The following is a 13574-nucleotide window of genomic DNA, read 5'->3' as shown; positions in this document are numbered from 1 at the left end:
GAGAAAGAATAACAAAGGAATAATGATCAAAAGATATTTCATGCAAATATTAATCAAAAGAGAGCTGAGTGGCTGCACTAGTATCAAAAAAATAGTTTTTAGGACAAAAATCATCATAGGAGGCAAAGAAGGGCATTATATAGTGATTAAAAAGGATAATCCACCAAGAAGACATAATAATTATAAACATTGAAACACCTAGCTGCAGAGCCTTAAAATATAGGAGGCAAATATTGACATAATTTAAAGAGAGTTAGAGGGCTCTATAATAATAGTAGTGGATTTTAAAATCCCCACTTTCGATAATGGAGCAAACGGACAGAAGACCAGTAAGGACATGAAGGACTTGAACAACACTATAAACAAGTAAGACCTAACAGATGTATACAGAACATTCCACCTAACAAGAATACACATTCTTCTCAAGTGCGCATGGAACATTCTCTAGGAGAGATCTTATGTTAGGCAACAAAACAAGTCTCAAAAATTTTAAAGGATTGAAATCATACCAAGTATCTTCTCTGACAACAAAAGAATAAAACTAGAAGTGAAAGGAAAAAGAAAAATGGGAAATTCACAAATATGAGAAAATTTAACAATATGCTCATTTATAATGAATGAGACAAAGAAGAAATCACAAGATAAATTAGAAAATACTTTGTGACCAAAAAATATGAGAACAACATACTGAACCTTATGGTATGCAGTGGAAGCAGTGCTCAGACAGAAATTTATAGCAGTAAATGTCCCCATTAATAAAGAAGAAAGATGTCAAATCTGAAACCTAACTTTACACCTTAAGGAAGTAGAAAAAGAAGAGCATAATAAACCCAAGCTACCAAAAGGATGAACATAGTAAAGGTTAAAGCAGAGATCAATGAAATAGAAGACAGAAAAACAATAGAGAAAATCAGCAAAACCAAAAGTTGGTTCTTTAGAAAGATGAAAAAGTTAAGAAATCTTTAGCTAGATTGATTTAAAAAGAAAACTCAAATTATTAAAGTTAGAAATAAAAGTGAGACATTACTACAAACCTTAAGAAAATTAAAAAGTATTATAAGAGAATATTATAAACCATCAAATGCCAACAAACTGGATGACTTAGAAAATTTCTAGAAACATGCGAACTACCAATACCGACTCAAGAGGAAATAGAATATCAGAATGGATTTATAACAAGTAAAGACTTTGACTCACTAATAAAGAAACCTCCCAAAAAGGACAAGGCCAGAATAAAGTGGATTCACTGGTAAATTCAACCCAGCATTTAAAGAAGAATTAACACAAGTTTTATCAATTCTTCCAAAAAAGTTGAAGAAAAGGGAACATATTCTGATTTATTCTAAGAAGCCAACATTGCCCAAGTACCAAAAATAAAGACATTACAAGAAAAGAAGATTACAAACCAATGTCTTTTATGAATGTAGATACAAAATCCTCAATAAAACAGTAACAGACTAAATCCAGCAGTATATTAAAAGGATTATATATCATGGCCAAGTATTTATCCTAGGAATTCAAGGGTTATTTAAGAAAATTATAAAATGTAACACATCGTATTAATAGAATGATAACAAAACTGCATGATTATCTCAACTGATTGAGAAAAAACACTGGAAAACAATGCAACACACTTTCATGATAAAAATATCCAATGAACTAGGAATAGAAGACAACTTTCTCAACATGATAAAAGACATTTTCGAAAAACTCACAGCTAACACCACACTCCATGATACAAGACCAAAAGTCTTTCCCTTAAGATGAATAATGAGAAAGGGATTCCTTCCTGCTTTCATCACTTCTGTTCAACCTTGTATTGGAATTTCTAGCTGGAGCTATTAGGCAAGAAAAGAAAAATAAAAGGCAACCAAATTGGAAAGGAAGAAGTTAAACTATCCCTATATTTAGATGGCATAATCTGATCTTTTCAAGAGTCCTAAAGAATTCACAATAAAGTGTTAGAATCAATAAACTGGTTCAGCAAAATTTTGGGAAATAAGATCAAAACACAAAAATCAGTTTTATTTCTACACCCTGGTAATGACAATCTAAAAATGAAAATAAGAAACAATTCCATTTATGATAGCATCTGAAGGAATAAGATCTGCTTAAATAAATTTAACCAAGGACATGCTAGTCTTGTACAACACAAACTAGAAAACATTGTTTAATGAAATTAAAGGGGACCTAAATAAATGAAGACATTACATGGTCATGATTTGGAAACCTATTTATGGTCACAATACTCTCCAAAGTGATCCACAGATTCAATGCATTTCCTAAGAAAATCCAAATGGCCTTTATGCAGAAATATTTTAAACAACTGATTCTAAAATTCATATAGAACTTCAGGGCCCTCAGAGTAGCCTAAACAATCCTGAGAGAGAAAAAGAGAAAAATGAAGTCAGAGGATTCATACTTTCCAATTTCAAAACTTATTACATAACTACAGTTATCAAAACAGTGTGTGTGGTACTCACAAAAGGATAAACATGTAGCTTAATGGAATGGAATTGAGAGTCTAAAAATAAACCCTCATATTCACGGTTACTTGATTTTTCAATGGGGTGACAAGATAATTCAATGAGGAAAGAATAGTATTTTCAAAAAATTGGTACTGAGACAACAACTGATTATCCACATGGCAAAAAATGGAGTTGGACACCCATCATCTACTATATACAAAAATTAACTCAAAATAGAACAACTACCCACATGTAAGAGCATAAACTATAACTCTTAGAAGAAATTATAGAGATAAGTCATTATGACCTGGGATTTGGCAAGAGTTTCTTAGATATGACACCAAAAACACAAGCCAAAAAGAAAAGAAAATAGATCAATTGAGCTTCATCAAAATTAAAAAACAATGTACATAAAATAACACTATTAATAAAGTAAAAAATAATCCCCAAAATGGAAAAATATTCATAAATCATATCTCTGATAAGGATCTAGTATCCAGAATACAAAAACTCTCATAACTCAAGAATAAAGAGTAACAACTCACTTAAAAAATGAGCTAAGAGTATGAATAGACATTTTTCCAAAGAAGATATTCAAATGGCCAAGAAACACTTGAAAGGATGCTCAAAACTATTAGCCATTAGAGAAATGCAAATCAAGACAACAATGAGATACCACTTTACATCCAACTGGATGGCTATAAATTTTTTAGAAAAAGGAAAGGAAAGAAAGAAGATAACAAGATTTGGTAAATATATGAAGAATTGGAACCCTTGTATATTGCTAGTAAGCATGTGAAATGGTGTAGCTTCTTTGAAAAAAGTTGGCATCTCCTCGAAGTTACACATAGAATTATCATATAACCCAGCAAATCAATTACACAGTAATATAAATTATTATAGTATCTATATTATATAATATCAATTATCCAAATAGTGAAAAAGGTAATAAAAATGCTTGTATATGAATGTTCATAGCAATATGATTCAAGATAGCTAAAAGATAGGAGCAAACAAAACACCCATCAGCAGATGAAGGGATAAACAAAATGTAGTTTAACCACACAATGGAATATTATTCAGTCACGAAAAGGACTGAAGTAGTGTACACACCACAATGTAGATGAACCACAAAAACATGCTAAGTAAAGTAAGTCAGAGACAAAAGTTCATACATTGTGATTTTACTCCTATGGTATACAGGAATACCTTGCTTTACTGTACTTCATTTTGTAATGCTTTGCAGACAATTTTTTTTGTTTCTTTACAAATTAAACATTTGTGGAGACCCGCATTGAACAAGTCTATCAGCTTAATTTTTCCAACTGCATGTGCTCATTTTGTGCCTCTGTGTAATATTTGGTAAATCTAACAATATTTTAAATTTTTTCCATCAGTGATCTTTGATATTACTGTTGTAATTGTTTCCAGGTGCCACAAACCACACCCATGTAAGATGGTGAACTTAACCAATAAATGCGTGTGTTCTGTCTGCTCCACTGACCAGCCATTTCCTCACCTCTCTCCTTCACCTTGTGATTCCCTATTCCCTGAAATACAACAAATTTGAAATTAGGCCAATTTAAAACCCTACAATGGCCTCTAAGTGTTCAAGTGAAAGGAAGAGTTGCAGGTCTCTGGAAAAGACAGAAATGATTAAGCTTAGTGAGGAAGGCATGTTGAAAGACAAGGTAGGCTGAAAGCTAGGCCTCTGGTGCCAAACATTTAGCCAAGTTGAGAATGCAAATGAAAAGTTCTTGAAGAAAATTAGAAGTGCTATTCCAGTAAACGCACGAATGCTAAGAAAGTGAAAGAATCTTATTGCTGATATGGAGAAAGTCTGAGTGGTCTGGATAGAAGATCAAATCAGCCACGACATTCCCTTAAGCCAAGGCCTAATCCAAAGCAAGGTCCTAACTCTCCTCAATTCCATGAAGGCTGAGGAAGCTGCAGAAGAAAAGTTGAAAGCTAGCAGAGGTTGGTTCATGAGGTTTCAGGAGATAAGCCATCTCCATAACATAAAAGTATAAGATGAAGTAGCAAGTGCTGATGGAAAAGACACACCAAGTGACCCAGAAGATCTAGCAAAGATAATTGATGAAGGTGGCTTCACTAAATAACAGATTGTCCATGTAGACAAAACAGTCTCATGCTGGAAGAAGGTACCATTTAAGACTTTCATAGCTAGAGAGAAGTAGTCAGTAGTACCTGGCTTCAAAGCTTCAAAGGATAGGCTGACTCCCTTGTCAGGGCCTAATGCAGCTGGTGACTTTAAGTGGAAGTCAGTGCTTATTTACCATACCAAAAATCCTGGGGACTTTTGCTATATCTACTCTGAATTATGCTATATCTACTCTGTCTGTGCTCTATAAATAAAACAACAAAGCCTGGATGACAGTACATCTGTTTCCAGCATGGTTTACTAATCATTTTAAGCCTGCTATTGAGACCTGCTGCTAAGAAGAAAAGTTTCCTTTCAAAATGTTACTGCTCATTGACAATGCACCCAGTCACCCCAGAGTGCTGATGGCAATGTAGAAGGAGATTAATATTTTCGTGTCTGTTAACACAATATCTATTCTGCAATCCATGAATCAACAAGTTTCATCTGGACTTTCAAGTCTTATTACTTAAGAAATACATTTTATAAGGGTATATCTGCCATAGATAGTGATTCCTCTGATGGGTCTGGGGGAAAATAACTTGAAAAAGTTCATTAAAAAGATTTTCCACTCTAGATGCCATTAAGAACATCTGTGATTCATGGGAGGAGATCAAAATATTTATATTAATAGGAGCCTGGAAGAAGTAAATTCCAACCCTCATTGATTACTTTGAAGTATTCAAGACTTCAGTGAAGGAAGTAACTGAATATATGGTGGAAATAGCAAGAGAACTAGAAATAAAAGTGGCACCTGAAGATGTGACTGAATTGCTACAATCTCATGATAGAACTTGAATGCATGAGGAGTTGCTTCTTATGGATGAGTGGAAAAACATGGTTTCTTGAAACAGAATCTACTCTATGTGAAGATGTTGTGAACATTGTTAAAATGTTACATTAGCTTAGTTGATAAAGCAGTGACTTAAAATACTGCATCAACTTAAAATATTGCATCAACTTAGTTGATAAAGCAGTGACAGGGTTTAAGAGGATTGACTCCAATTTTGAAAGAAGTTCTACTCTGTGTACAATGCTACCAAATAGCATCACATGCTAGGAATAACTTTTTCATGAAAAGAAGAGTCTATTGGCTCCATGAGTCCATTGGCAAACTTCATTGTTGTCTCATTTTAGGAAATTGCCACAGACACCTCAACCTTCAGTAGCCACCACCCTGATCAGTCCACAACCATCAACATCAAGGCAAGGTTCTTCACCAGCAAAATGATTATGACTCATTGAAAGCTCAGGTGATGGTTAGAATCTTTGGCAATAAAGTATCTTTATTTAAAATATATACATTGTTTTCTTACACATAATGTTGCACACTAAATAGACTACAGTAGAGTATAAATGTAACTTTTTTTAGGTGGAGGAAAACAAAAAAAATTGTGTGACTGACATTGTGATATTCACTTTATTGCAGTGGCCTGGAACTGAACCCACAATATCTCCAAGTTATGCCAGTACCCAGAATAGATACATTCATAGAGACAAAAAGCAGGTTGCCAGGGGCTGGTGGGAGGTGGGAATATTGAGTCACTACTTACTGGGTACATGATTTCCTTTTGGGATGATGAAAATGTTTTCAAACTAGATAGGGACTAGGTAGCATAATATTGTGAATGTACTGAATGCCACTGAATTGTACATTTTAGGATAATCTTATGTTAACTTTATGTAAAAAAAAAAGTCTTGGCATGATTTTTTATAAGCCATAGTAACTGGAACATCTCTAAAAATTGTTTGCCTCTCTTCAGGTATGATTTTGTGTTTGTTTGTTTTGTTGTTTGTTTGCTTTTCCATGTGACTAACTTTGTTGAGTATAGTGTTTATAAATATTAAGTCAACGTAGCTGATAGTCTTGTTCAAATCTTCTATATTCTTACTAAATTTTTTCAGTCAATTTATTCTGTTTACATCTTCCTTTAGTTCTATAAATTTTTGCATCATGTATTGAGAACTTTTGTTATTGGGTGCATAACCTGTTAGTAGTATTATGTCTTCTTAATTAAATAACCTTTTATGATTATGATATGATCTCTTTATCTCTGGTAATGTTCTTTATCTTGAGTTTTTATTTTGATATTACTCTAGCCATATAGGCTTCTTTTTGCTAGAACTTCAAACTGTTTGTATCTGCATATTTTTAGTACGTTTCTTATATTTTAAAAAATCTATACTCTTTATTCAGTCTGACAATATTTGCTTTAATTGGAATGTTTAGTACATTTATATTTATTATAATTGTGGGCACATCTGTACTTCAACTTACAATATTGGTGTCCGTCTTCTATTTTTCCAATCTGTCCTTTCTTTCTCTGTTACTTTTCTCCTGTCTTTGTTTTGTGAGGATGAATGATTTTTTTCACATCCCATTATAATGTGTCTACTAATTTTTAATTTAAGCATTTTGTGCTAGTTCTCAGTAATGCTTTAGAGAAGAAAAATGCATCTTTAATTCATTACAATCTATGTGCAAAGATATTACTTCAGAAATAATTTGTTTTAACAAGTATTTCTAAAGAATAACCCTGAATCTGTTGTATTCTTATTGTCATATATATTAATTCTACATATGCTATTTAAAAAAAAAAAACCATGCTATTTTATTATTATTTCTGCTTTAAAAAGCTTGGGGCCGGGCGCGGTGGCTCAAGCCTGTAATCCCAGCACTTTGGGAGGCCGAGACGGGCGGATCACGAGGTCAGGAGATCGAAATTATCCTGGCTAACACGGTGAAACCCCATCTCTACTAAAAAATACGAAAAACTAGCCGGGCAAGGTGGCGGGTGCCTGTAGTCCCAGCTACTCGGGAGGCTGAGGCAGGAGAACGGCGTAAACCCGGGAGGCGGCGCTTGCAGTGAGCCGAGATCCTGCCACTGCACTCCAGGCTGGGTGACAGAGCGAGACTCTGTCTCAAAAAAAAAAAAAAAACAAAAAAGCTTTGTAACAGTCTAGTGAAACTGGCTGGAGGTTGGGAGTAGGTTACCTGAGTAAAAAGGAATATAATGAGACACCAGACCACCAGCAGCACCCTGTGGCTAGATAGCATCCTATAAAGAGCACAGGACCGGCACAATGAGCGGGCCATTAGGCATTCTCCTCTTAATGATGAAGTGGTCAAATGGAGAACTGATTCTATAATTTAGTAATCTCCTAAGGTTTTGAACTTATCATGGAAGAGAGCAAGAGTAAAAAGACAGAGAGGTAGGGATCCATGATGAAAAGGGAGACTGAAACTTTATTCATTGCATTTTTTGTTTCTTCCTTTATTCTTTTTTATCACTTAGCATTTATTAATTGAAACAGGCACTCTGTTGGATATTACTAGCTATACTGTTGTAAAAAAGACATGCAAATTTTAAACTTGAATATTTTTTTAAAAGTTGGAACCTAATTCTATATACCAAACTGATGAAGCGGGACAATTTGGTTACAATCACAATTTCTAAAGAACATTTTAAGTTGTTCACACTTCATATAATTCTCACAAGAACTTGATGTGGCTAATGCAATATTTTTTATGAGTACTACTATGTAAATGAAGCTGCTCACAAAGTTAAATCTAGTTGCTTTCACAAATGACCCAGATGCAGATTCCAGTTAGCACATAGTGGTTTTCAAACATTTTCAAACAAAGATAAATATTTTCTGCCTACTCCTTTCTCTGTTGAAACTAAAATCAAACATCTCACCCTGTAACAAGCACAAGGAATTGATGTATAAGAAGAACAGCTTGCAAGCTCTCTTTTCTTCTAAGAATAGCTGTGATTTGCTAGAGGTTCCTGAGATTTTTTGACATGTTTATACATATGTGGGGATAGCAGAGCACTGGAGAATCCCAGTAGCTACCAAAGTAGTGGGACATTGAGAGAGAAGAGATATTTAGGTGGTATAGCTTGGATATCTGTCCTCTCCAAATCACATGGTAAATCTGATCACCAATATTGGAGGTGGGGCCTGGTGGAAGGTGTTTGGGTTATGGGAGTCAATCCTTCATAAATGGCTTGGTGCTGTCCTCACGGTAAGGAGTGATTTCTCACTCTATTAGTTCTTACAAGATCTGATTGTTAAAAAGAGCCTGGCACCTCCCTCCCCTCTCTCTTTCTCCTTCCTCTCGCCATATAATGCGTGTGTCCCTTCACCTTCTGCCATGACTGGAAACTTCTTGCGACTCTCACAAGAAGCAGATGCTAGTGTCATGTTTCTTGTACAGCCTGCAGAACCATAAGCCAAATAAACCTCTTTGCTTTATAAAATACCCAGCCTCAGTCATTCCTTTGTTGTAACATAAAAACAAAGACATTAAAGTAGTAGGGAAGAGAATAAATATAGGGACTTCCATCACAAATTAATCAGTAGGACTTCAGGAAAATCCCAGATGAAATATTTTTTTAAAAATTTTACTAAATGTTTTGAATAGAAATATTCTTTGCTTCTACTCTAAAAGATTTAATTTGCTTTTATGTACTTCATTAAATATAGGTAGGTACTGCTTTCAATATGATGTAATGCTGCAATTGACTATGAGAGGCAAGAGACCTGCTCCATGCAGTTTATATTCTTCAAGGAATATTATATTCAAAAAAGATCTAAGTGAATTACACATGTTTGAGAATATAAGCAAGCAAATAGATACATATGAATAAAGATCAATGTAAATGCGGAGTAAAAGGGAAATTCACTAAGATTAAAGGCCAGAAATATCAGATGAAAAGTTGGGCTTCAATGACCACCTTTTCTTCATTTTCTTAACAACATAAACTTACATGCTTTGAATAGCATTTGAATAAGAAACTTCCTTACATGATTTGGAGTCTGATGATGGTGGAGAAATATTAGACACAGCAAGGTCACTTTTTGATTTTTTAGGCTTCTTTGCATTTAATTGCCAGGGTTTATCATAGCTTCTGAAATCCCTTCTTGCTCCTTTGGATTCTGTTAAAACAAAATATATATCAAATCACAACAAAGCGATTTCAAGATTGAACAAAAACCAAGTCCACAAGTCATTAAATACACTTGACAAAACATACAGGTCACTTCAGATCAAAAATAATGTACACACGCAAAAGTACTTCTTGTTTAATTTCATCTGTAAATTCGACTTTTAAATCTGCTATGAGTCAGTTTTATATATGCATATGATTAAGATTATATCATATAAAACTATGAAATTGGCAGGGTGTGGAGGCTTACACCTGTAATTCCAGCACTTTGGGAGACCGAGGTGGGTGGATCACCTGAGGTCAGGAGTTTGAGACCAACCTGACCAGTATAGTGAAACCCCATCATCTCCACTAAAAATACAAAAATTAGCTGGGCGTGGTGGTGGGCGCCTGTAATCACAGCTACTCAGGAGGCTGAGACAGGAGAATTACTTGATCCTAGGAGGCAGAAGTTGCAGTGAGCTGAGATTGTGCCACTGCACTCCAGCGTGAGTGATAGAGACTCTGTCAAAACACACACACACACACACACACACACACACACACAAAACAAAAAACAAAAACCCAAGAAATTAATTTGAAATGTTTTTCAGGCATGGGTTCCCATCACTTAAAATAACATTCTATGAATGTCATGGAATAAAGCATCGTATTCTGTTGCAAATAAAAACAAACATTTCAATAAATTTCACTCACTTGATGCCACCTTATCTATTATAACACATAAAATCATTGATATTCACCTAAATCAATTTATCTTCTATTGCAAGAAAGATAAATTTAAATCAACCAACACTTTTACTTTGAAATTCCCCTTAGAAGGTGGTCACTCTCTGGCCATTCCACAATTAAAGGGCCTTTCAAGAGTTCATCCGTCTTGACTTCTTTTACAAGAATTTCATGTTTTTACACAGAACCATCTTTTTCTTCATCCCCATATCACCTGATAACTCTTCATCTCATTTATTCCTTCCTCATCTTCCATTCCTCTAATCTATGTGGCATTCTTTAGCATTTCTTTATGCCTTCTTGTCTTAATTTACAAACTTAAAAATCACCCTAGCTTCATGGATAACTCATGAGTCTTTCTCTGGCCACTCACTTATAAATAACTAACATACATCATTACACATTAATGAATTCCTCAAATTTTCATGTTAAGGTTGTACTTAATTAGCTCTTACCCAATTTGCCCACCTCCAAAATCCCATTAAATACCAAAAAGGCATGAAAATTCTAAAGCATTAGGAACATAAATATTTGTCCATGATCTGCTAGAACCCAGGAAGTATTTCCATAGATAAAGTTAAGAGAGGATATAGGCCAGTCAGAAAGAGAATGGAAGATTTCTAGGTATCTACCCCAAACTTGGAGGCATCTCCTTATGTTGTTTCACAGTCTTTCAGAATTTGTCTTTCTACATCCATTCTTGGACTATAAATTCTTCTAATGCAACATAGGTAATGGGAGAAAAAAACCTTGGTCATAAAATATAGCATCTTATGATATAAAGGAATATTAAAAGGAGCCAGAGTGGAATTAAATGAATGTTGTGGCTTTCTTTATTCTCTACTTATAGCAAGAAAAAATCCGTATTAATTCAAATAATTTAGCAATGATATGTTTATCTAGTTCATTGGAAAGAGATAAGAGATAGTAAATCATGCATTGATTTTGCAGAAGCTTAAAGGATTCAACTAATATTGAAAATTTTAATAGCAACCATGATTTCACCTCTCTCAAGTTTTGAAAAGAATCCAAATAGTTCCAAGATATATGGAGAGAGAACAAAGAAGAGTCCACCTATACTATTTGTTGGTAAATCTAGAACTGGATAGAACATTCCTCACTGAAGTTTGAATAAAAACAGAAAATATTATTTTAAGAATCATTTAATAAAAAACAAGAATACAGTATTCACAATGCAGAGGTAATCATAGCTTTAAAAAATATTTATAATGGAAAGCCATTAAATGTTGGAATGTGACTGTGACTGGTCTTCTCAGCAAAAATAAAAGAAAGTGGACTCAATGAAGCAAAAAGAAATTAGAGAGGAGATAGGCTAACCAACCTATGAATAAAAATGTAACTGTGTACAGAAATAATAAAAAGAAGATGAGACAAAGAAGTAGCAACAGGAAACTAAAATGCAATACCAACATTTAAATTTGTGTTCAAAGCCAGAAAGAGAAAACCGTCAGTGTAGAAAATTGAATCAGTGACACACAGAAAACACTTTGCTTGATACACTTCTCTAGAGGAGAGTCAACAAAGAAAGGTAAATACAATGCCAAGTGAAATGAGAAAAACAGAGAACAGTAAATAAGACTCAACTTACGCATAACAGATTTTCCTGAAAAATCATAGTTGACATTCCAGTAAAACTTTTGAATATCAGAAGTAAAAAAATTTGTAAGTATCCAAGAAAAATAATTTGTCTTTTATTCCTACAAAGGAATAAAAATAAGGCTGTTTTCAAGATTCTCCTCCACAATATTAAATGGTAGACTTTTAAGGAGAAAATGTTGTGTCCCAAGTTGCTAGATATATTTAAAGGCAACAAGACAATATCTTCAGGTATTTCCGAAAAGTATGATACCCATGTACTTTGAATATTGAGACGTTTTCTAGCTAATTAAAAGATGCACCAGGCTGGGTGTGATGACTCACACCTGTAATCCCAGCAATTTGGGAGGCAGAGGTGGGCAGATTATGAGGTCAAGAGATCGAAACCATCCTGGCCAACATGGTGAAACCCCATCTCTACTAAAAAATACAAAAAAAATAGTTAGCTGGGCATGGTGGTGCATGCCTGTAGTCCCAGCTACTCGGGAGGTTGAGGCAGGAGAATCGCTTGAACCCAGGAGGCAGAGGTTGCAGTGAGCCAAGATTACGTCACTGCACTCCAGCCTGGTGACAGAGCAAGTCTCTGTCTCCAAAACAAAACAAAACAAAACACCAAAACAAACAAAAAGATTCACCAAAATCAATAATTCAAAATTACAGTCAGGGTTTAAACTGGCATTATTTACCATCATTCAATTATAACCTCGTCAGTTTCATTCATATCCAACAATTCATCTATGCTTTTCTCTTCCTTCCTGCCATACTTTCCCTCTAAAATTTTTCCTCTTCCTCTGGGCCATACCTTCCACATAAACACTCTTCTATCCTCAAATGTCCCCTTTCATGTCTTAGCACAGCTCCCATTCTTCCCACGATAGTGTTCCCTCCTCTGCAGCTTCCTGGGATGATAGATGCTCTTGCCCCATTTCCCATGTTCCACCAATCACAGGCTGTGGAAGCAGGCTGGGTCTCCTGGTTCAGTGAGGCTTCTATGATAGAAGCCTCAAGAGTAAAGTAAAAGTGTCTGTTCTCTTAAGGGAAATGTCACTTAGCTATACTACTCATTTCTCTTCATTATCACACACTATCACCACCTTTTCGCCTCTGATCAATCTCACAGCCTTATTTCAGACAGTGGCATAGTCTTTTCCTGTCTCTTGTCCTTTCAACAACTTGAAAGAAACTATAGTGACCTGTTTATCCTTAGACAAATCATGCATTAAGCCTCATATTTCCTTGCCCTGCTCAACTCTGAAGAGCTTCGTTTCCCTGATATTTCTGCTACCCGCAAACTAAAGCTGCCCACAGGATTTTCTCATTATCTGGAATCATTCCACATCAAACATCTTGATCTCAAATATCACAATCTCTCAGCACAGCTTGTATCCTTCTGCGTTGCTCTTATTTTCACCATATTGATCTCCTGAAAGTTTTGATAGGCTTTCTCTGTCTGAACCTCCCCCTCCACTTGCTCTCTACTTCTCAGACAGCTTGATCACCTGCAGTTTGCTCACAAATACCCTCAACTCCTTTTGCAAAACTGTTCTCCCATCCTTGCTGTAGTAACACAACCACAATTCTCAAAGTCTCCCAAACTGTTTTCTCTCTTCCTTCTCAGAAATTTCTGGGCACTGCTAGAGAAAA

At 34.9% G+C, this 13574-nt stretch overlaps 1 protein-coding gene across 1 annotated transcript in view; it reads right to left on the bottom strand.

Annotated features, from left to right (window-relative positions):
* LOC105510919 (chromosome unknown open reading frame, human C8orf34) overlaps positions 1–13574 on the bottom strand; it is a 500972-nt gene that overhangs the window by 369438 nt on the left and 117960 nt on the right. Inside the window, exon 4 of the mRNA XM_011940919.1 lies at positions 9442–9573. Coding sequence (XP_011796309.1) covers positions 9442–9573 — 132 coding nt within the window. The remainder of the gene's footprint in view (positions 1–9441; positions 9574–13574) is intronic.

The sequence above is a fragment of the Colobus angolensis genome, unplaced genomic scaffold, assembly GCF_000951035.1.
Source record: "Colobus angolensis palliatus isolate OR3802 unplaced genomic scaffold, Cang.pa_1.0 Scaffold194, whole genome shotgun sequence".
Classification (NCBI taxonomy): domain Eukaryota; kingdom Metazoa; phylum Chordata; class Mammalia; order Primates; family Cercopithecidae; genus Colobus; species Colobus angolensis.
The sequence above is the reverse complement of the archived record's forward strand: the minus strand, read 5'-3'. Positions and strand labels throughout refer to the sequence as shown.